Consider the following 25,731-nt stretch of genomic DNA (forward strand, 5'->3'; position numbering starts at 1 on the left):
ACTTGCCATGACAAAATCTAAAATCTTGTATAAATCAGATCAGTTTTAACTGTATTCTAACTCTAACTCTGTATTGAATACAAATAGCTCCCCAGTTTCCTTTGTGATTTGCATAAAAGAGAACAGCATTTGATTAAATATGGAAGTGTGTTCAATTTACTGTGACTTCAAATTTTACTTTATAATTGTATGTGCAAAAGTAATTAAAGGCATCTACACTCTAATATAAATGTTATTTACAAGTGAAAATTTTTAATTCCTTTTTGTTTCCTAGATACCTTGGCTCATTACACATATTTAAAAGGAATCACTGATGCTTTAAAATAAATATTTTCTGTCTACTTACAAATCAGTTAATAACACTCTACTTTTTATCACAAGTTTCCACATTCAGGATACATTATTTGAAAAGTTTAATGTGCCAAATATTCTTCAAGTAGGAGAGCTGGCAAAGAATTCAATTGCGAGTTGCTTACCCAGAAAATGAGAATTTATAGATACTATGATGAACCATAGCTATCAGAATGTAAATCTACCCATGTCAGAATGTATAAATGAAATTTAGCAGTAATTCTGACTTTGTGATAATGACTTCACAGTAAGGGGTGCCTAGGTGGCTCAGTGGGTTAAAGCCTCTACCTTTGGCTCAGGTCACCATCCCAGAGTCCTGGGATAGAGTCTCACATCAGGCTCGCTCTCGGCTCCGTGGGGAGCCTGCTTCCCTCTCTCTCTCTCTCTGCCTGCCTCTCTGCCTACTTGTGATCTCTGTCTGTCAAAGAAATAAATAAATCTTTAAATTAAAAAAAAAAAAAAAAGAAAAAGAAAAAAAAGACTTCATAGTAAGCCGCATGAAGAAAGTAGCTATCTGGTGAAGCCCATACCCACTGAGTTGTCTGTTCCACTGGTTTATGTTGGTTCTTTGTTTCTATGAATTGTAAAATAAAAAAAAACTTAGAAGAAAAAGATTTTCTTCCCACAGATGTGGATGAGTTCATTTTAATACCGATCTACAACCCTCTATTATAAAATTACTGGCTTCTAAAACAATTACTCCCTGGAGATAATGGGGTGAAGCTCACTGACATTTGCAAGTGAAGTGTTCAGTGATACAAGAGGATGCATAGTCATCGTAAAGCACCAATTCCAGAACAGGCACCGAGCTGAGTCCTTTAAAATAAGTATGTCATGTCCGCCTAAAGGGTAGAACAACATGCCACCCCCAATATGTCACTTTGGCATAAGGATTCTATTGAGTTGAAAGTAACTGAGAAGAAACAGGTAAGAGAAAAGCTCTCTGCAAACTACCCCGCCCCCCCCATTTACTTAATTTGTAAAAGCGTCCTCCCTGCCCCTTTATCAGAAAGGACAGAAGTAATCACCAGAGACTAGTCTAGATCCTTACCAACATGGAGATTGCACTAGATAAATGAATCTACATAACAGATCTTACTAAGCAGCCCTACCTACTATTCGTTTCTCCAAAAATTTGCCTTCCTATAATTTGCCACCTCTAGAAGCTCAAAGTCAAAGTCCTTTTCCCTTTGTAGAGAAGGGTCTCTACAAAATTACTGGTCTTTGCCAAGATGCAATATAAATTCAAATTCTAACCACCTGTTTCAGTTCTTCACAATGAATACTCCCATGCATAAGCTATGTTAATAAACTTATGTTTTTTGCTTATTACCCACCTTTTGTCAGTCTAATTTAAAGGGCCCCTGCCAATGAACCCAAGATGGGTAGAGGAAAGAAGCTTTCCTCCCCTACATGCCATGAACTTAACTGTACCATTTTCCCTTCTTTCCAGAGGAGGAAAAAGAAGTTCAGGGAGATTAAATAAATTTCCCACACTTACATAAGTGATAGGGCCAGTGTCTGACTCAGAGTCTGAAGAACTCCTAAACATCCTATCAGTATTTCTCAAAATGTAGTTCATGGTCCACCTACATGAGAATTACTTTAGATGTCTATTCAAGTACATAGTCCTAAGGCCCACTGAATAACAATTATTACCACAGAACCAGGAACCTGCACTTTTAATACCTTCTCCAAATAATTCTAAAGCTCAATAAAGACTGGTAACTACCAATATACCATAGTAGCTTTATATTTGATTAATGTTTTTATTTTGATGTATTCCTCTTATAAGACACAAGAATATGACAAAATTCAACTAAGATGCCAGCAATTTAAAATGTTATAAATAACTGAAAAAATTTAAAGCATACCATTTCTCCAGGCTTTTACCATACACTACTTATTTCTATGGCCACCAGGGAAATCAATGGGCACACTACAGGGGCAGATAAAATAATTGGTTCAGATAATAATTCCCTCCTATTTATAGTAAGCTGATCCTCCATGTGCCTTAATGCTAATCAATTTTGTATCTCACATCATTTATCGAAGAGTTTCAGAAGGAAGATCTTAGAACCAACTTCGTACCCTTCAGCAGTTATATTTATAAATATTATAATTCATTCCCCCCCCAAATATGGCATGTCTTTATATGAATGTTCAAATACTATGAGACTTTTGAACCTTTTTTAAAAAAAAAACCCGTTTATTTGAGAGAGAGCGAGAGAGCAAGAGAAAGAACAAGGGGGGGGGCAGGGAAAAGCAGACTCCCTGTTGAACAGGGAGCCCTACATGGGGCTCCATCCCAGGACCCTAGGATCACCAGGACTCAGGATCATGATGTGAGCCACAAAGGCAGTCAATCGACTGAGCCACCCAGGCGCCTGAAACTGCTGAACCTTATTCAAACATGATGCTGGCCTTTCTCCTTGGCATAGGTTTAGTGCTATAATCCTAAAATAGCATATACCCCCGCTCACTTCTGGGGAAATCAAACATGTAAATCACACTTAGAAAGGAGACTGTTAGTGACTGAAAATTTTTCAATACTGGCCAGTCCAATAACATGCATTTAGTCCATTGTACTATGAACTCAAAGATGAATTGGGGGGGGATCAAAGCCATTTTCAAATGTCTCTAAGGTAAGGCAAAAAGCATCTTAATTGCTTTAATTAAATGTAAAATGTGCAAGAATGCAAATGGAAAGTAATTAATTCAAACTGAAGAAAATGGAGAAAGCATGAAGAAAAAGAAAGCATACGAACTGGGCTTTGAGGACAATGTATTTCAATTGTCAAGGGCTGAAAGATAAAATACAATCTTAATTGAAGGAATATTAGGAGTGATGTATAGGGTAGCTGTAAAAGCTCATGGGGGTATAGTTATGGAAGACTGAGCAGTGCTCTGGGGATGAAGCACAGAACATATGTAAGGAAAAAATGAATACGGATAATTAAGAATAGGAAACTAAGAGACTTTAGAGCCACACTAAGAAGTCTACACTTTGTTCTATAGAACATTAAGACTCCTCAAAGATTCTGGAGCAGGGAGAGTTTATATTTTTTAATGTAAACTAAACAACAACAAACACAACAAATTTGTCCTTTATTCTTTCCTAGCATTAACATATAGTCAGATAAATAAGGACAAATATTGCAATGATGGCAACAGGAAAGAAAGATGTAAGAAATATGGCTAAGACTGATAGGATCTAATGTGAAGCCTGACAAGGAAAAGTCAAAATTAATCTCAAATTGGATGACTGGAATTACAAATACTATTAACCACGACAGAAGAGACAGGAGGAAGAACACATTGTTTGCTTTCCAAACCTTTAGGTGGGTTGAAAGAAGGAAACGTGAATCTGATTTTACATATGAGATTAAGATGTTAGAATATACGTCGTTTTAAAAAGGAACAACAGGGGCACCCGGTGGTTTAACTGGTTAAGTGTCTGTCTTGATCTGAGCTCTGGTAAGAGTAAGAGTAAGAAATGAAAAGAAAAAGAATAAGAAAAACAAAACAAAACAAAACAAAAAAACCAGTAGGCCCCAAATGGAGTCACCTGTGCTGAGCCTCGCGCAGCAAACAAAGATTTAATATCTAATCTAACTGTAGTTCCAGCCTCTCCCAGAAATTTGACCTTTAACCAGTCAATCTGGAATTACCTGATCAGCACCAATAAAGTATTCTGCCTGACAGACCCCTGCCATTCCCCCCAAAGAAGATGACCTTGCCTGAAACAATCTAACAATCCACTCTGTTTTAGAAACTCCATCCTCCTATCCCTACTCCCGCTTCCTTCTGCCTATAAAGGCCTTTCATTTTTTTTTACAATTCCTCAGAGCTCCTATTTGCTAGACAGGATACTGCTGAGCTCATGATTTGAATAAAGCCAATTTGATCTTCAAGTTTACTCAGCTGAATCTTGCCTTCCACTAATATTCAGGAGACACTGATTAAAATGATATAGAGTTTGAGATAAGCAAGACCAGAAAACTTCATCAATCACCTGCAGGGGCACCTGAGTGGCTCACTGGGTTAAAGCCTCTGCCTTTGGCTCAGGTCATGATCCCAGGGCCCTGGAATCAAGCCCCGCATCAGGCTCTCTGCTCAGCGGGGAGCCTGCTCCCTCCTCTCTCTGCCTGCCTCTCTGCCTACTTGTGATCTCTGTCTGTCAAATAAATAAAATCTTAAAAAAAAAAAAAAAGTATCACCCACAGAGATATGATGGATAGGCAAAGCAATGGAAATGGCTGTAGTGAAACAAAAGCATGCACATCATCTAAGAAGAAAATAGGGCCAAAGGTGAACCCATGAGAAATAACTTACATTTAAATGGTAGAAGAAAACTAAAAAAAAAAAAAAAAAAAAAAAAACCCACAAAAAAAAAACAGAACCCAAACAATAACAAAAGCGAGGAAACTACAATGTTTCAAAAGCCAAAAAAGAGAATTTCATGAAAACTGAATGGTCAATAGTGCTAAAATGCTGCAGTGAGATATGAGTAGATACAATGCCCCTAAGAAGAAATCACTCAGTTTAGAAATTAGAAGGCCATTATTACAGGTAAAACAATGCATCTACATTAATATTTGCTTTAAATAATTCAAGATAAATATTTTTAACAAGGCAAAGGAATTATAACTTTCAAACACTATTAAAAATTTAAGAAATCTTCCCAAATGATAAAAAGCTAAATAGAAAAGATCACTTTCAAATAAAAATGGAACCACATAATGGGATAACATTTTTAACATTTTGAAAATTATTCTGACTGAATTTAAGTAAATCTGTAATCCGTAATACTACAGTGCTTTCCAAAATAAGGAATAAGCAGCATTTGCATCTGCAAAGTATGTCAGACCTAATTTAACCTCAAGAAACTGACAAAAAGGGGGCGCCCGGGTGGCTCAGTGGGTTAAAGCCTCTGCCTTTGGCTCAGGTCATGATCCTGATCCCAGGGTCCTGGGATCAAGCCCCACATCAGGGAAATCTCTGCTCAGCGGGGAGCCTGCTTCTCCTTCCTCTCTGCCTTCTTATGATCTCTGTCTGTCAAATAAATAAATTTAAAAAAAAAAGAAAGAAAAGAAACTGACAAAAAGACTTTCTCCTTGACCACACTTTAGTCCTGCTTCTTTGAGGCCTCCTTTCTACTAGGCCTCCAACTTGGCCCCCATCCAGTCTTTTCAGATCCAGTCTTAGCAAAGAATCCTGCCAAGTTGTCTGCCTACCCTTGATATCTGATCAAGTTCCTCAAACCCCACCTTTGATGTGTAAGTTCTTGGCTTGCCTTTAGGAAGAATTCCCCTTACCCTTGACATCTCCTCTGACCACCTCACCTCACTCCCTGGCTACAGCTCCTTATCTGTCCCTGTTTTGACCCATCTCTCTCTAGACTACTAGAGAGACTACAGACTACTGTAGAAGTCTTGGATTTAAGTCTTCCTTATTACTTTAACAAGTGTCAGAATAATTTTTTCTTTAACACAAATCATTAAAGGGGAGTACTCACACTCTTAGCCAGTATTAACAGAAAAATAATTTACCATACAATCAAATATGAAACCAAAAGTTCAGCAAAATATACATAATACTAACAATTTAAATATTAACGTTAAGTTAGAGCTTACTGTGAGTGTAAAAAAAAAAGTCCCTAATTTTTTATGCAAAACAATTTTTTTAAAGAGGCTTCCTATCAAAAGTAAAGACAAGGGCACAGAAAAGTAGTAAAATCAAGTTCATTGCCTATTCATGCCAGAATCTGTTGGAACTTCTGGTAAGAATGGAATGAAAATGGGCAGAAAAGTAGCTGCTGTATAATTAATAACCAGTCCTAAGTTCCATAAAGCAACAGATAAAAACAGTACTTGACACCCAAGGTACTCTATTCAGTCAACAAATACTTATTTTTAAGGCTTGGCACAGAGGGAGAGAGAGGAAAGAATAATATAGATTCTATGATTTAAGAGAGATGACATGTACACAGGCTCCCCACTGGGCATGGAACCTGCTCAGTAGTCTCTCTCTCCTTCTCCCTCTGCCCCTTCCTCACCCCCACTCTCACTGTGTCTTTCTCTAAAAAAAGAGAGATGACATGTGCACATAAATAGAATGCTATAAATAATTATAATAAAAGGTGGAAATTGGTAAGCTCATCCAAGAAGGGTACAAAAAAGGTGTTATGATAGTTCAGAGGAATGACAGATGATTTCCCACAGGAGGGAAAGAAAAGGTTTCATGGAAACAAAGGGGCATGTGATTTAAGTCTTCAAAGATGACTAGGATTTATGGAGAGAAGGAAAGGGAAAAGGATTCCAGTATTAAGAAACAGCATTAGCAAAAGCCCAGTGCAGGTATTTTTCTGTACCTACAGGAAAGAACAGTAGAAATTAACACTTAAGGCCTATATAGTAGTGGGTTCAATGGGGCCTAAATCCAGTAACGAGTGTCCTTATAAGAAAAGGTGAGGACACAGAGAGATACAGAGAAGGCCACTGGAAGATGGGGGCAGAAAGTAAAGTGAAATGACCGCAAGCAAAACTTGGGGTCACCAGAAGCTGGGAGAGTCAAGGAAGGATTCTTCCCTGGGCCTTCAGAGGAACGTGTTACCACCTTGATTTCAGTTTCCAGAACTGAGCTAATTTGTTAGAACAACTTTAGGAAACTAATACCACTTGGTTATGGACAATAAGTAGAGCGCTATTATAAAATAGTGTGAAATTGGTTTCTGCCCCCGGCTCCCAGCAATATTTGGTCTTTGACCAAACTCTTTTAACTTCCTGAGTGACAAGGTTTCTGACAAAGTCGCCCTAAATCCCTTGTAACTTCCTGGGTGATAGCAGTCTTTCATTATAATGCTTGTGGTGACTCTTGGTGGGCTTCTGGAACGAGGCTGGTGACCAGAAAGGCCAAGCCATAATTAGAAACTTGGAACTTTCAGCCCTACTAGAGACTGGAAATAGAGTTAATAACTGATCATACCTATACGTGATAAGGCCTCCATAAAAATTCCAGAAGTATGGGTTTTGGAGAGCTTCTGGATTGATGAACATCAACATCCATGCCAGAAGGACTGACGCATCCCAGCTCCGGTGCCTGGGACCCTTCCAAACTTGCCCTATGTATCTCTTCATCTGGCTGTTCATCTGTATTGTTTTAACACAATCCTTCTTATATATATTGTCAGTAAACATAAACTGTTTCCCTGAGTTTTATGAGCTCTTCTACCAAATTATCCAACCCAAGGAGGGAGATCATCTCATTTAGAGCTGGTTGATCAGAAGCACTGGTAACAACCAAGATTTGTGATTGGCCTCTGATGTGGGCAGCAGATAGACTTAGCCCTAAATCTGTGTGGTCTGTGCTCACTCCCAGGTAGACAGTATGTAAGAACTGAACTGAACTGTAGAACATCCACTGGTATCTACAGAGCATTGGTGAATTGCTTTGTGTGGGGGAAACTCCCACACATATGAAGCACAAAAGTATTTGGTGAGTAGAGAAAAAGAGTTTTCCTTTTCAGCTATGTACCAAGTGTTCCAGTACTTTATTATTTACACTTTGGAAGAAAAAAACCACTGACAATAAATTTCTCCTTACTAGTCATATTGTCATATAACCAGGCAACTGTATTAAAAAGTGAATAGAAAACAACAAAATGCCATTACTTACAATGTGTGACTCCAGCTAGAGTTTGGTAGAAAGTGGGAGTATCACTATCATCAGTGAGGGTCACATAAACACCTCCAGATAGTAGCCAACGAGAGAAGGTAAAAGCATCTTTGTTTAGAAGAAGCCAATTTCTAAACTTTTCATAGTTTACCTTTTCACCCTAAAAGGAAAAAATACAAACCCATAGATTTAGTCAAATTTTACCGTATCTTGCTTAGAACTTGCACAACCTGAAATTTACAATTCATTGACATTTACCTTTCTACTATCTACAAAGGAATGATTAATCTAAATAACACTACAGATTGTATACCTGGAAATCAAAGTGCTTTCAAAAATACCTGTACTTAAGAACTTCTACTTCCATAAAATCTATTTGCTAATTGTAAATTATTTTATCAATTCATTAAAGCAGTACATTGTTACTAATAAGCCATATTTTATTTACTAAGGTATATCCTGAAATCCATAAACTGCATTTTTTCCTATATTTAAGAAGGCTAATTTTTTACTTGCCTTATCCCTCTTCTTCAGCACCTGAATCTGTCATAAGTAGCATTTTTAATTAAGTATGTGTAGTATTCAAATGCTCTTTTAAATTTCCAGGGCAAATTTAAAACAACTGTCCTGGGGCCCTCTTCCAGAAGGCATCATTGAAAACATGTATTCATAAGTCAACTAGAATACAAAAAGAAACAAGTAGATTTCTATTTCTTTGCTTTCTTGTCAAATATTTTGCTTTCTAAATCCTGGATTAAAAAAAGTATCTGGGCTGAGAAAGAACATCATATAGCTATGTAAATCAATTTCTTTGCCTGGGAGACAAGAGGACTTAGGGTGAATGAGGGCCAGATGTTTCTATGGAAAAAAGAGAGAAGCAACCCACATGGAAATACAATGAAAACTGACATTCAGGAGCCTATCGGGTCTAATCCTGATAGAATATTAAGGGATACAAATAACTCATAACCTAAAAGTGATATATGGTAGAAATAATTTCTACATTATTTGGAAGCATCCTATTAAGTACAGTAATATACTTCACGTAGTAGTTTCAGAAGATTTAACAGTATAACCCAAATCAAAACAACACTGAAAGTCTTGTTTTTCTGAATGGAAGAAGGTGGCATTCAGAGCTGCTGCAGGGACATGAGAGGACATTGCCAGCATGTGCAGAGATCAGGGATCATACCCATATTCTTTCTCTGTTTCCCACATTTAGTCTAGAAAGAGGATTAGCAGTATATATCCAAAAGCTTGCACATATTTTTATACATGTTAATGTGTAAATTGGGATGAGTTTTAAAATCAATAGTGTCCTTCAGTTATAACTAGCAGGGTTTTTTTCTTTCTTTGTAATACATGCAGGTACATCTTCTAATCCATGGGATCTTAGATACAATGAAACAAGTAGTATCAATGGTTTCAGTGAAGCTAAGATGTTATTGTTATAAAATGCACCCTTACATACTAAGAAAGAAAGAAGTTGCCAATTAAAATAGGCACTTCTACCACCTTCCCATATAGTCAATACTGCTTTCAATTCCCTAAGCACTGTTCTAAAATTTTAAATAATATTTTTAAGTAATGTCTATACCCAACATGGGATTCAAACTCACAATCCTGAGATCAAGAGTCACCCCCCCCCCCAAATGAACGAGCCAGGCAGCCCTAAGCATGTTTATATTAATTTAATCTTCAAAGTAACCCTCTATAGGAGATACTACTATCATCCCTATTTCACACAAGAGAAAAGTGAGGCATTAAAAAGTGAAATATTTAAGTTATACAGTGACAGGGATATGACTAAACCCAGGCAGTAAAAAGTTTCTAAGCCTAAGTTATACACCACACTTGGTGGCTGACTTAGTAAAATATGAAGTAATCTCAGAACTCCATCTATCCATTCAGATCACTGCAATCCTGGTAACACCCAAATTCCATCTGTTAAACCCAACTTTTTATGTTTTTGAGTCATGGATGTCTTCTAAAAAAAGGCAGCAAACACGAAGTTTCCTTTTATAAATTGTCACAATAGTTTAGGGAAAAAAAATTCCAATTTAACATAGGGCAATTAAAAATAACAGGCTCCTGAAACTGATACATCTTTAAAGAACAATATAAAATATGAATTTCCACCTTAAAAACTGACAAGGTAAGAAAATATTCAGTAAGAAAAGAATACAACAACTCCTACATGGATTCCTTTATAACTTCATCAAGGCTAATAAAAGCACAAGACAGAAAAAGCTGAAACCCATTCCATGTCACTTAAATCTAGGTACTAGGTCCACAGTGCTTCTCTTTATAGTTTTGGGGGTTTTTTGTTGTTGTGTTATGGGAGGTGTTGTGTTATGGGAGGTCCAAATATATCTATTCTAATATGAGTATTATATCATATATACTTATACTGAAACATGGTTAACTTGAAAATCAAAGGTTTGGACATGATAATCAGTCAGATTACTCAGAAATTACATCAGGTTAATAGATCAAATAGTTGAATCAGATAAAAAATTAGCACATTTACCTTGCTGTTTTGGTTTTTTTTTTTTTTTTTTTTTTTTTAACCAATCACAAGCATCTAGTGATTTAAATAGCCTCTTCATGAGTATTCCAAAACTGGGGACTCTCATTTCTTTGATCTTTCCTCTTCCAAAGATCTTGTCCTTCTTACAACACTTAACCACAGCCTTAAGAACAGTCTTATGATCTTTTTATTATAGTAACTGTTCCCTTTCCATTAAATGCAATTTTAAACATTCCACTTCCCCCCTTACAATATCCTCTTATGAGCCAACTTCTTTTAGTATCCTAACGCCAGTGATTTTTTTAACTCCACAGGACCTACACCAGTGACCTTCTTCTACACTGCCAAATCTAATAACCACTTCTCAATGATCAAAGGTCAACTCACTTGACCTTTCAGTTTATTTGGTGTAAGTACTCCTTTCTTTTAAAACACTTTCATCACTTGGCTTCCAGAGCACTATTCTCTTAGTTCTCCTCACAGGTTATTCCTCAGGCTCCTGTTTTGATTCTTCTTCAACTCATTAATCTCTGAACATTGGAGTACAGGACTCAGTCTTCCAATCTGTTTTCTATTTAAATTCACTCCAAGATGATCTCATCCTCAACTGTAAGCCAACAAACCCTACCTCATGAACGCTAAATTATATATCAAAAAGCACAACTGACATCTCCACTTTAATGTCTAAAGTGATTTTCAAATTTAATTATGTTCTTAATCTCCCTTGATATCAAAACCCCAAACTTTTACCTCTAATTATATAAGCCATAGTAATTAAAGGAAGTTCCATTTACTTCATAAATCAAGCCAAACACCTTAGTCATCTCCTCTTCTCTCTCTACCACAGCCCATAATCAATACAAGAAAAATTCCTGTCAACTCTCTCTCTAAAATAAATGCAGAATCTGAAACCTCATCACCTCACAACTATACCATGATCTACATGACTACCACCTCTTACCTAGATTATTCAGATACCTCAGGTGGTCTCTGTTTAGCCTACCCTCTACAGAAGAGCCAAACTGATCATGTTTTTAAAAACCTTATGTTGGGGGGCGCCTGGGTAGCTCAGTGGGTTGGGGCCTCTGCCTTCAGCTCAGGTCATGATCCCAGGGTCCTGGGATCGAGCCCCGCATCGGTCTCTCTGCTCCACAGGGAGCCTGCTTCCTCCTGCCTCTCTGCCTAGTTGTGATTTCTCTCTGTCAAATAAATTAAAACAAACAAACAAACAAACAAAAAACCTTATGTTGGGGCTCCTTGGCTCAGTTAGTTAGGTGTCCTACTCTTGGTTTTGGCTCAGGTCATGATCTTGGGGTCATCAGATTGAGGCGGGTGGGCTCTGCACTCAGTGGAGCTTGAGATTCTCTTTCTCCCTCTCCCACTGCCCCTCCCCTCCACACTCTTTCTCAAATAAATAATCTTAAAAACAAACAAGAAAACAACCCTCATGTATTCATTCCTCTGCCCAAAACCCTCCAGTGTTTTATCTCACTCAGGGTAAAAGTCAAAGAACTCACACTGTCCTACAGAGCCACATATAATCTCCCCACCTCATCCCACCCCATCCTTCCCCAACCTCTGTAACTTCATTTCCTACTACTCTCTTACTCTACGGCAGGTTACTTGTTGCTTGGACATGTCAAACACGCTCCCCACTCAGGGCCTTTACTGTATTCTCTTCTTGAAAAATGCTTTCCCAGATATCTGCAGGTTGTATCTCTCATCCTTTAAATTCTTGGTTCAAATGTCACTTTATCTGACAAGCCTTTCCCAACTACCCTAAACAAAATAACTCCACTCAGCCACCTCCTGCCTATCTCCACCTATCCCCCTTATAAAATGCAGGAAACCAAACCTTTTGTAACAAACACACAGAAATGCTGAGTAAAATGTAACACCATAAAAGTGACCAAAAACCATACCAGCGAGCTCAAAGCAAGAAAGGGAAATTTCCAGGTGCTATCAACACAGAAGAAACTCAAAGACAGAATAGTGAAAAGCTAAAGCTAGAGGGTCCAAAGAGACGTTAGAACCACATATATGCATATGGCTCGAGTACTGACGATCAGTGCCTACACAGTTAGGAAGGTGACTAAATTAAGCTGAATAAAACTATGAGCAGCAAGGGGCTGTCCTATCTGTGAAATGCAAATGAGTCAAACAGCCAGCCATAAGAAATACGCAGCACTGAGTGTGCTGCAGGAAAGGATCAGAAAATTCTAAAAGGGTTTTTACTCTACCATCTCTAGGGACTTTTCCCATATTAGCAGACCGATGAAAAGGGTAGGGGAGGTGGGGTGAAGAATATGCTCTGTTAAAGATATGCTTTTTTTTTTTATTGTTTAGGTTTTCTACAATAAAAATATATTTATGAAAACAGAAAAAAAAAATAACAAGTTTTTCAGACCCAAATATTTCACTATGCAAATCCATTAAGTCAAATGAATGACAAAATAAGCCTTGACACGTCCCAGAGTAACAGATGGCTCAAGGCCATTTGTACAATGAAAAGCAATGACACTACAATGTGAGCAATGCTCAGCTTCCTGCAGATCACCAGTTGTGTTGGTGTCAGAATGTAAGAGTGTGTTTCATTATACCGTAAGTACAGACACTTCTTTAAAGCAGAATTGGGAATTTTCAGATTCACAAATAACAGCATTAGTTAAGTGTCATGGACCTCTGAGCGCAGCACATAAACCGTTGAAACATCAACCATTAAAAACAAAAATGTCAATAATATGTTGCACATAAACATCTAAGAATTAATACTTTGTAATAAGCAGAGATGAAATGTAAATCTTTAAATATACCTCTGAGAAACACTTCCTGAGTGTATCTGGGACTTTACCATCCACCACATGGAGCATTCTTTCCATTTCTTCCCGTATAACATAGCTCCCAGATTCACTTGCAAAAAGACTAAAAATGTCTAGGAAAAAAAAAGAATAAATTAAACTTACCATGGCTTAGATATACCTTGGTAGAAGTAGGAAAGGAAGAGAGAGGTAAATATTACTGAGTGATTACCAGTGCCAAACACTTTATAAATATATAATTTAATTTATTCCTAAAAAAAAAAAAAGAAAGAAAGAAAGAAAATGAAAACCAGCAATACAAATTAAAACAGCAATGTGGTATCTTTTCAAACACAGCACATTTGCAAAAACATTTAGGTGTGACAATACTAAGTGTTAGCAATAAACTGGGAGAAACAGGAACTATTATACACTGTTACTAAGAATATGAATTACTGCAACCACTTTGGAGATTCACTTGGCCAAGTCTAGCAAAGGGAATATATGCTAGAAATTCAGATTCTAAGCAACTCAACTTCCACCCTTGAGAAACTTTCACACATGTGCATGAGATACAACAATGTTCACTGGAGTATTATCAGTAATAGCAAAACTCAGAGGGAAAAAAGATAAATGTCTATCAATAAGAAAATAGGTAAACTGAGATATACACACACTATGATATATTATATAGCAGTTAGAATAAAGGAAGTAAGTATTTCAAGATGGATAAATATAAAAAATATTCAGGGAAAAAGCAAACTGCAAAATAATCTGTATCGTATACCATTTACTTAAAAAAGTTTAAAATCTGAAAAACAGGTGAAGATATGTTTAAGGGTTTCTACAACATCATAACTATATAAAGACCTACATGAGGAATGAAAGAGCACTGTATTCATCAGAGTGGTTACCTCTGTAAAGGGAAGAATGGGGATAGAACCACGGAGAGATACAGAGAGATAGCACCATGCTTTGGCTATAATATTTTATTTCCTAAAAAATAAGACCTGGAACAAATATGATATAATGTTAAGAATAAAGCTTGGTGGATGTACATATTATATGTATGTTTGAAGTATTGCTGTTACGGATTGAACTGCATCTCCCAGAAAGATATGTTGAAACCCAACCTCCAGGTATTTGTGAATGGGAACTTATTTGGAAAGGTAGAAGATAGGAAGAGAGAAGAGACATTCCATTCCTCTGAAGGCATGGTGGGTTTCGCTGCCTGCCTTCCTGCATCCCATTGCAAATTTTCTCAGATGGATTATCTGCTCGAGTGCTTTGACCACCTGCATTGGGTTGAACTGTGTTCTCCACTAAAGACGGTAAAGCCCAGTACCCATAAATGTGACCTTATTTGGGAGAGGGTCTTTGCAGATGTAATCGAGTTAATATGAGGTCATCACGGTGGGCTCTAATCCAACATGACTGACTGTAAGAGGAGAAAACAAAACACAGTCAGAAGGAAGCCATGTAAAGACAGGCAGAAATTGGGAGTGATGCAGCTATAAGCCAAGGAACATCCACATGACACCATGAAAAGTCAGGAAGGAAGCATTCTTCTTTATAGGTTTCAGAGGGCGCAGGGCCCTACCAGTATCTTCAATTTGGACTTCCAGTTTCCAGAACTGTAAGATAGTAAGTTTCTGTTGTTTTAAGCCACTTATGAAAGTCTGCAGCACTTTGGTAGGGCATCCCTATAAAACTAATACAACAGTATAATAAAAATAAAGAGGGGCACCTGGGTAGGTGGCTCAGTCAGTTAAGCATCTGCCTTCAATTCACGACATGATTCTGGGGTCCTGGGATCAAGCTCTGCATTGGACTCCCTGCTCAAAGAGGAGTCTGCTTCCCCTCCTCCCTCTCCCCTCTGCTTCTACACTCTCTTGCTCTCTCTCAAATAAATAAATAAAATCTTTTCTTAAAAAATGAAAAAATTTTAATATATGCTTATGTCTGTGACCCTCTAAAAATGTTATTTTTAATTACTGGCTGCCTGGAGCCTCTAGTATTTGTTTGTTGGTAGAGGGATGCTAATTTGAAAAACCAGGATCACAGTTAAATTCTAATTGGGTTTTAAGGATACGATCAGTATCTTAACTGTGATGATATGGGTATATATGTGTCTAAACATATAAAAATCTACACTTTATATATTTTGCATTTTATTTTAAGTCAATTACACCTCAATAAAACTGTAAAAAAGCAAAATGATTTAAAAAAAAAGTCTAAATTCAGGGATTTAGAGATTTGGGGGAAGCAGTCAGAAGGCAGGTTAGAAAAGGAAGATGGAAGAGAGAAAGACCCAACATCCAGTGGCCAAGGATAAAAACCTGGGAATTCTTAGAGCAAAATGTTATATGTGTATCCTATGAAATAGAAACACTTGCCTTTACTTCCACTGGGAAACTTATTTTTCTTTTTTTAAAGATTTTACTTATTTATTTGAGAGAGAGAGTGAGTGAGAGAGAAGAGAGCACAAGCCTAGGAAACAGAGGGAGAAACACGCTCCCTGCTGAGCAGGGAGCCCAATTTGGGACTCACTCCCAGGACCCCAGGATCATGACCTGAGCTGAAGGCAGAAGGTTAACCCACTGAGCCACCCAGGTGCCCCTTCCCTGGGAAATTTTCAATAAAAACTTTCAACCTGAAAAGAAACCCACCTTCATTAGCAGTTGTTTTCCATTTTTCCTGTCGTCCACCAGCCCTTGGAAGTCACTAATCAACTGTGTCTATGGATTTGTTTAATCCAGACATTTCATATACATGTAAAATTACACACTATGTGGCCTACTGTGACTGGCATTTGTAACTTTAACATCGTATTTTCAGGTTAATCCATGTTGCAGCATTAATTTGTACTTTATTCCTTCTTATTGTCAAGTAGTGTATTATCGTATAGACATATACATTTTGTTTATGGTGAATGCATCAGTTGATGGCCACTAGGGTTGTTTCCGTCTTGTTACTATTATGCACAGTGCTTCTGTGAATGCTCAGGTATATTTTTTTAATGAAAACATTTTTTCAATTTTCTTGGATATATACATAGGAGTGGAATTGCCAGGTCATATGATAACTCAATGTGTAACAGTTTGAAGTACTATCTAACAGTTTTCTGAAAGTGACAGTCCTATTTTACACACCCAACAAACAACGTATGAGCGTTGCAACTTTTCCATCCTCACCAATCCTAATCTGTCTTTTTTGTTTCAGCCATTCCGGTAGATATGCACTCTAATTTTAATGTATCTTTCCCTAATACCTGATTATGTTGAGCATTTTTTCAAGCGCCTATTGGTCACTTTTGTATTTCCTTTGGAGAAATATCAACTCAAATGCTTTGACTGTCATCAGAATTTTCACGTAAATTATTCTACACACCAATGTAGTATTATCACTCTGAGATAATAAAAGTGCTTACATTTTGCTTTCTCTTCATCTCTGCCTCTCGTAAGAAGGACAAGTCCAACGATTAAGTTATTGAAGTGCAGTCCTTTGGATGTTCCACCAAAAGAACAGTAGATCACCTGGGAAAAAAAATGATAAAGCCAACATTAGATGTTTCAGTTGCTGAGGAATTTGAAGCTGATATCACCTTTAACAAATCTTGTCTCCATCTCCAAGTAAGGCTTTGGTAAACTTCAGTGCAATGATGTTGTTTCTTTCTCTTCTTCCTCTCATACATCTTGTTACTGCACTAGCTAAAAATACACTGTATCTATTCTAAGGTACATATATCACTGGCTCACACACTGAATATTCTTTCTCTATGGAGTCCTTATGAAGGCTAAAGAAGATAAAAGCTCCTCCCCCCATCTTCAAAAGCCCCAATGATGTGATAATAATTTTGTATAATTATAGAATTTCCTTCAATCTCTGTAAAACTTAAACACATTTTTATTCAAAAGATGGACGTTCTCTAAGTGAAAGTTCAAAAATGAAATGGCAATCATATTACAATATATATATTTTTTAATTTGACAGAGATCACAAGTAGGCAGAGAGGCAGGCAGGGGGCGGGGAGGCAGGCTCCCTGCTGAGCAGAAAGCCCATAGCAGGGCTCCATCCCAGGACCCTGAGATCATGACCTGAGCTGAAGGCAGAGCTTTAGCCCACTGAGCCACCCAGGGGCCCCTTTATTACAATATATAAATGTATCAAATTAACAAGTTGTATACCTCCGATTTGCACAATGTTACATGTCAAATATATTCAATTTCTTAAAAGTAAAATATAAAGACTTCTATTTATTTATTTGAGAGACAGAGCACAGAGGGAGGGAGAGGGAGAATCAGATTCCCCAGTGAGCAGAGAGCCAGATGCAGGGCTTGATCAGAGGACCCTGAAATTACGATCCAAGCCAAAGGTTGACGCTTAACCCACTGAGCCACTCAGGTGGCCTAAAAATTAAAATATATAGAGACCACAAAAGACATTTTTTATACTCTTAGAAATGAGTATTATGGTAATTAAAAATAAAAAGAGCTATGCATAAAAAAGGGACAGCAACAACAATTACAAAAATTCATTCATTCGACAATTCTTTATTGAGTCCATAGGGTGATATTGTGATATAATAAGAAATATGTATTTGGTGTTATCCCAGGTTCCTGACACAAGAGCTTCTAAAAATCCTTCCTGAGTGATGTAGATGAAAGGAGCATCTTTTCTTATTCATCCAATAAGCCCTGTTCATTCACATGCTAATGAAGTGACTCCAGGTGGGCCTAATTTACACAGCCTCAAAATGTCAGTTTACCAGTCAAGGAAAAGATGTGATTAGAGGGCTGAAATATTCAGCTTCACTCCCAAAGGTCCGGAAACAGAGTTAATCACCAATAACCAATCAACAGCCAATTATTTAATCAACCATGCCTACGTAAGTGAACTTACAATAAAAATCCCTAAACCTGGGCACCTGGGTGGCTCAGTCAGTTAAGCATCTGCCTTCAGCCCAGGTTGGACTCCATTCTCAGCGGGGAGCCTGCTTCTCCCCCTCTCTGCCATTCCTCCTGCTTGTGCTCTCTGACTCACTCTCTCTGTCTAGTAAATAAATAAAATTTAAAAAAACAAAACCCCCACACACCACAAGGCCTGGAAAGCTTCCCAGTTGGTGAGCACTCACGGTGCTGGAAGGGTGGACCCAGAGATGGCAATGGAAGTTCTGCCTCTTGTCTTCCTCCTTGCCCATCCACATCCCTCATCTCCATGAGCAAAGCTTTCCATTTGGCTGTTACTGAGCTGTCGTCTTTAAAATAAACTGGTAACAGTAATTAAAGTGTCTTCCTGAGTTCTGTGAACCATTTCTAACAAATTACCGAACCCACAGAGGGGGTCAGAGGAATCTTAGATTTACAGCCAACTAGTGAGAAGTAACAAAGGTCCAGGACCTGTGACTGGCATCTTAAGTAGGGGGCAGATCAAACCTGTGAGGTCAGCACTAATTCCAGGTACTCAGTATCAGAATTGAACTGAATTGTAGAACATCTAATTGGTGTCCAGAGAGTTGAAAAACTGACTGATAACAGGGGAAAAAACACACAGTTTTGGTGTCAGAAGTGCCATATCGTTTAAAACAACCAAACTGACCTAGTACTTGCCATGCAGAATTTTTGTCAGTAAAATGCATGATTAGAGAGTAGTTCAAACCCGAAGGAATCTATAGATTCAATGGAATCCTTATTAAAATACCAACATCATCTTTCATAGACCAACAACAAACAATATTAAAATTTGTATGGAACCACAAAAGACCCCCCACCTATCTCCCAATATTCAAAGCAACCTTGAGAAAGAACAACAAAGCCAGGACTCTCAGGTTTCAAGATATATTACAAAGTTAAAGTAATCAAAGCAAAACAGTATTGGCATAAAAAAAATATAAAGATCAGTGGAACAGAATAAACAGCCCAGAAATAAACACATACTTAAATGATCAATTTATGTATGACAAAAAAGGAAAGACTGTACAATGAAAATATGACAGTCTCTTCAATAAATGGTGCTGGGGAACACTGAACAGGTCTGGGAAACTAGACCACCTTCTTACACAAAACACAAAAATAAAATAAAAATGGGGCGCCTTGGTAGCTCAGTGGGTTAAAGCCTCTGCCTTCAGCTCAGGTCAAGATTCCCGGGTCCTGAGATAGAGTCCTGGGATAGAGTCCCACATCAGGCTCTCTGCTCAGCAGGGAGCCTGCTTCTTCCTCTCTCTCTGCTTGCTCTCTGCCTACCTGTGATCTCTGTCAAGTAAATTTTAAAACATAAATAAATAAAATAAAATAAAACAAAACAAAATAAAATAAAAATGGACTGAAGATTTGTATGTGAAACATGAAACCATAAAACTCCTAAAAGAAAATATAGGTAGTAATTTCTTTTGACATCAGATGTTGTAACATTTTTTTCAAGATATGTTTCTTTAAGCAAGGGAAACAAAAGCAAATATAAAACTATTAATATAAATATTAATAAATATTAATAATATATTTATAAAATATAAATAATATGAAACAAAAATAAAAATCTTTTGCATAGAGATGGAAACCATCGACAAAATGAAAAGGGAATCTACTGAATGTGAAAAAATATTTGAAAAATAATGTATCCGTTAAGGGGTTAATACCCAAACTATATAAATAACTTTTATACAACTCAATACCCAAAAAAAAAAAAAAAAAAAAAAACCCAAATAATAGAATTAAAAAATGGACATGGGGCACCTGGGTGGCTCAGTCAGTTAAGCACCCGATTCTTGTCAGTGTTGTGAACTCAAGCCCCACAGGTTGGGCTCCACAATGGGCATGGAGTACTTAAGAAATAAAAAGGGCAGAGGATCTGAATGGACATTTTTTCCAAAACAGACATACAGATAGCCAAAAGACACATGAAAAGATGCTCAAGATCACTAATCATCAGGGAAGTGCAAAACAAAACCACAAAGGTATCACTTTACACCTGCCAGAATGGCTAGAATAGAAAACACAAGAAATAACAAGTGTTGGTGAGGACTGGAGAAACAGGGAGCCCTTGCACACTGTTGGTAAAATTATAAATTGTGCAGCCCCTGTAGAAAAGGGTATGGAGGCTCCTCAAAATATCAAAAACAGGAATACCATATGATCCAGTAATTCCATTACTGGCTACTTACTCAAAGAAAATGACAACACTAATTTGAAAATATATATCCACCCCTATGCTTATTGCAGCATTATTTTTATGTAACCCAGGTGTCCACTGATAGATGAATGGATAAGGAAGATGTTGTATGTGTACACACACACACAAACACACACAAATATTACTCAGTCACACAAAATGGATGAAATCTTGACATTTGTGACAACACGGATGGAGCTGGAAAGTATTATGGTAAGTGAGATGATTTCATTTATATGTGTAACCTAAAAAATGAAACAAATGAATAAAACAAAAAGCAGAAACAGACCCACAAATACAGAAAACAAACTGAAGGCTGCCAGAGGGGCAGTGGGGGGAGGATACACAAAATGGGTGAAGGGGAGTGGGAGATATAGGCTTCCAGTTATAGAATGAACAACTCATAGGGATAAAAGGTGCAACATAAGGGATACAATCAATAGTACTGTAACAGTATTGTACAGTGACTGATGGTAGCTACACTTGTGAGTACAGCATGATGTATAGAGAAGTTAAATCACTATGCTGTACACCTGAAACTAATTATTTTTTAAAGATTTTATTTTTATTTATTTGACAAGAAGACAGAGAGCCCAGGCAGGGGGAGGGGCAGAAGGAGAGAGGGAGAAGCAGACTCCCTGCCCATCAAGGAGCCCCATGCAAGACACGATCCCAGGACCCCAAGATCATGACCTGAGTAGAAAGCAGTTGCTTAACCAACTGACGCCACCCAGCCACCCCCACCTGAAACTAATTTAACATGATGTATCAACTATACTTCAATAAAAAAAGAATTAAAGAAATAAAACTTATAGAGTCAATATGAAAGGTGAAAATACATTATTTATTAAATGGTATTTACAAATATTATTTAGTAACATTCTTGATGCCAAAAACTCTCCATCTCTGGTGCCACTGACAGAAAACTCTAGGAAAATGCCTAGGGAGATGGCTTCAGATCAGAATACAAAAAACATTTATAAAATCTTAACAGATATACTCTATGGAATAACTATTTTTAGTTGGACTCTGCATAAACTGAAGGAAGCTAACAGAAAACACCCTCTATCCCCGAGGCAGGAATAGAAAACATCATAGACCTAGACCTGTAGAGATTCTCTACCCCTGGGAGAGAGGTGGAACCACTGAGAAAGTCTCTGAGAATATACTGTCTGCCTAGAACTGAAACAGATAAATGGAAAACAGACTGTCTCCCACTCTAGCACCCTCACCCACCCTCCGACTGTGTTAGCAAACATTGACAATAAATAGTATCAGTCTACTGCTGGGAAGGGAATATTAGGGACAGAGACCCTCTCTGAGATACTGTAACAACTAAGAAAGTAAGATCCAAAGTTGAAGGTAGAGCAGACATTAGAAAAATCCTCTGGTGGAGAACCTGGGAGGCTCAGTTAAGTATCTGACTCTTGATTTCACCTCCGGTCATGATCTTAGAGTGCTAGGATCCATCCTTGGGTCCGGCTCAACTCTCAGCAGGGAGTCCGCTTGAGATTCTCTCTCTCCCTCTACTCCTGCACAGTCTCTCTCAAATAAATAAATAAATCTTGAAGAAAAGGAATGGAAAAGGAAAAAGAAAAGGAAAGTAAAGAAAAGAAAAATCCTCTGGCAAATGAGATTTTACCCTAAAAAAGGTAACTCTAGACTAGAATTTGAAACCTAACAGGCACTGTGGGTGTCCAGCAATACAAAATGTAGCTCAATGAGACTGACTCAACTGCCCATTGCTAAAGACATAGCCAGGCATAAATATTACTGCCCTCAGTCTCTACTGTCCCGTATAAAACACCCATCTTTCAACCAAATTATAAGTTCTACAAGAAAGGAAAGAAAAAAACCACCCTGACAAAGGAGAATCAGGGGAACACAGAGTTCAATAAACCTTTGGAATGGCTCAAAAGTAAACTCAAGAGAATCAAGCAAGAGACTGTCCAAAATGAAACAGAGGGGGAAATATGGGTGAGCAGAAAGGAAAAAAACAAAAAACAAAATCCAAGAGCTGTGGGACAATCAAGTGATTTAACACACATGCAGCTGAAATCCTAGAAGTGAAAGAGAATGGAGCAGAACAAGTATCTGAAGAGATAATAAATGCTGAGAATTTTCCAAAACTAATAAAGACACTAAAACCACAGGCAGAAGCTGTTCTGAGAACAGGCAGGATACATTATACCTCTGACTTCCCAAAACCAACTACAGAAATCATAGTCAAACTACTCAAAACCAAAGATAAAAAGAAAATCTTTAAGGCACCGATAAGAAAAAAGACATACTACATAAAGAGAAGCACTTCTCATTGAAAACTACGCAAGCCAGAAGAAGTGTAGTGGCATGTTTACCACACTAAGAAGAAAAAACTGAGAATCCTAGACTCAGAGAAAATATCTTTCAAAAAGAAAGGTTAAATAGACTTTTTCAGGAAAAAAAAAAAAAAGAAGTCCTTACCAACAAAGCTGCACCACACAGAAGTGGGAGAAAAGTACTTTAGGCTGAAGGAACTACAATACCAAACTAGATACATGTACCTACATGAAAATAAAAGAAAAAGAAATGGCATAAATGAAGGTACATATAAGTATAGTTTTTTTCTCATTTTTAATTGCTCTAAAAGATAACCGGCTGTCTAAAGGAACAGGAGTAAAAATATAATGTGTTCATAGCATGCATAAAATTAAAACACATGACAATAGCACAGAAGATGGGAGAAAGGAACTGGACACACACTGTTGCATTCCACACATACAAGGGTATTTCGTGTATCTCCATCCTTACACTGCCACTCAGCAAGAAACTACTTACTAAATCACCGCACTGTAGTGTTTAACCCAACATTAACTCATTATTTTTATAATTATAAAAACAACAGCCAATATTTAAGCACCTGTTATGTGCCATATAACAGTGGTGGTAAGTGCTTTAAGTATTAAGACTCAAGACAATTCCATGAGGAAGGTATTACTGGTGTCCCCACTTTGTGGTTGAGGAAAACTAGAGCCCAAGGAGATGGTCCAGTCATACATTAATGAGGTGGCAGAGTCAATTTCAAGATTCAAAACCTGGGCAAGAAGGTTCCTGAAACTGAACTCTTAACCACTTTGTAGTTCTATAACATATAACATATAACATATAACATATAACATTTATATACATTCTTTAGTATTACATGAAATGAAAGCCATTACCAGCAAGAATGATACCATTTTGGTGAAATCTATTAAAAATTAAACTACAAAATCCCAAATGATCACAAACTTAATGCATAAGCACTTTATTTTTGGCATCCCTTTTCCCACTGCTTTAATCTGATGATGAAGGCTCTTCATTTCCAACCACTTAGCTGACTTTAATACAAAGACATTATAGCAAGGATAAAGTTAATCAAGGAATTTTGGGTAAGATATGATTTTCAGTTTTGCAAGTACTTCTAAAATACAGAAGATTTTGTTATGAATACGCTTGGTTAGAATGCTGAAACATACTGGTAACCTACTTCCCAAAATATAAGAACAGTAATAACCTTCCAAAGCTACCGAGTTCAAAAGTTCATCTGACAGATGAGGAAAAGAGGCCTAGGAAAAGCAACATATTTCCTGAATTCTAAGGCATATGTATTTCCACCTTTTATTAATATTTCAGAAATCATCATGCATTTAATGTATCTAATGTGTATTATCTTTTCATTATCCCCAAAAAGTTATTTTTAAAGCACTAGTTATGTGACAACTGACAATATGACAATACTTTAACATTTATGAAATGTTAAGAGCAATGCTCATTACTACTCAGCTTTGTTTTTAGGACTGGTCAGAGTGGGTGTGCACAGGATAGAAAAGATATGACTATTTGTGACCAAAGGGTTAGGGATAGAATGACATATGTGACTTTTGGGCTAAAATACCTAATTGCAGGCAAGAGACCCCCTCCCTGGAATGACCATCTCTCCCCCTTGGTGATTTATAGAAGCTCTTTCTGATATGCAGTAAAATGCCATAAGAACTGATACTGCCTGGAGGTTGAACCAAACACAAAGGAACTGTTACAGAGAATCACCTAACTCCATCAACAGATTTTTTTTTTTAAAGATTTTATTTACTTATTTGGTAGAGATCACAAGTAGGCAGAGAGGCAAGCAGAGAGAGGGAGGGAGGAAGCAGGCTCCCTGCTGAGCAGAGAGCCCGATGCGAGGCTTGATCTGGGGCTTGATCCTAGGACCCTGAGATCATGACCTGAGCCGAAGGCAGAGGCTTAACCCACTGAGCCACCCAGGTGCCCCCATTAACAGAATTTTTATGAGTGAAAAATAGCTTGTGTTATCTCAAGCTTCTATTTTAGAGGAAACATGTTACAAAAGTGTAATATCATCTATACTGACTCACACAGCATTAAAAAAAAAAAAAGGTATAAAAGCTAAAAGTGGGGGAAAAAAACCCCACATTCTTTCCCAAAGACTCTGATACCTTGAGTCTACCAATCTGTAAGCCTAAAATTGTCTTCACAGTTTAAAGACAAATACATAACATGAATACACAAAATGAGTCACACTGTATGTCGGTGAGGTTCAAAGAATAATTCAAGCACACGATAAGACCCACAGTACATAATCTATGAAAACATGAAGTATTTATTTACATAAAACAGTTAATACCCATAAAACTTCCAATATTGCTATTCAGATGCAAACTCTGATTCTACATATGTGTTGAAAAGATTTTTCCTTTTATTTTTTTTAAAGATTTTATTTATTTATTTGACAGAGATCGCAAGTAGGCAGAGTAGCAGGCAAAGAGAGAAAGAAGTTAGCAGGGTCCCTGCTGAGCAGAGAGCCTGATGCAGGGCTCCATCCCAAGACCCTGGAATCACAACCTGAGCCGAAGGCAGAGGCTTAACCCACTGAGCCACCCAGGCGCCCCAGAGATTTTTTCCTTTTAAAGACAAAAAGTATTTGTTTACATTACTGCCTTTGCAGAGTCTGTTCCAACTAAATATTTCTTTAATTCAAATGCATTTCATAATACTAATCAAATTTTCATTTTCTGTAAATTCTATATAGAAATATAAGACAGAATCAGACTTAGCTTCAGAAAATAATAAAGGACCCGTTGAAAGTCCAAATAATGTACAGGTGCATAATGTAAATTCCACAAAAAAAGAACAAATACTAAGGGAAAACTACCAGGTATTGGGAAACTG

The 25,731-nt window shown here is 37.4% G+C and overlaps 1 protein-coding gene across 6 annotated transcripts in view; it reads right to left on the reverse strand.

The window, feature by feature from the left end:
* USP32 (ubiquitin specific peptidase 32) overlaps positions 1 to 25,731 on the reverse strand; it is a 237,081-nt gene that overhangs the window by 92,151 nt on the left and 119,199 nt on the right. For 4 of the 6 annotated variants that reach the window (XM_082707484.1, XM_082707485.1, XM_082707487.1 and 1 more), the window contains exons 3-5: positions 16,787 to 16,892; positions 13,372 to 13,490; positions 8,029 to 8,188 (exon numbers count right to left, since the gene is read on the reverse strand). In XM_082707484.1, the coding sequence (XP_082563610.1) occupies positions 8,029 to 8,188; positions 13,372 to 13,490; positions 16,787 to 16,892 (385 nt within the window). The remainder of the gene's footprint in view (positions 1 to 8,028; positions 8,189 to 13,371; positions 13,491 to 16,786; positions 16,893 to 25,731) is intronic. The other 2 variants (XM_082707489.1, XM_082707488.1) reach the window with 1 other exon arrangement.

The sequence above is a fragment of the Mustela nivalis genome (genome assembly GCF_964662115.1).
Source record: "Mustela nivalis genome assembly, chromosome: 17".
Taxonomy (NCBI): Eukaryota; Metazoa; Chordata; class Mammalia; order Carnivora; family Mustelidae; genus Mustela; species Mustela nivalis.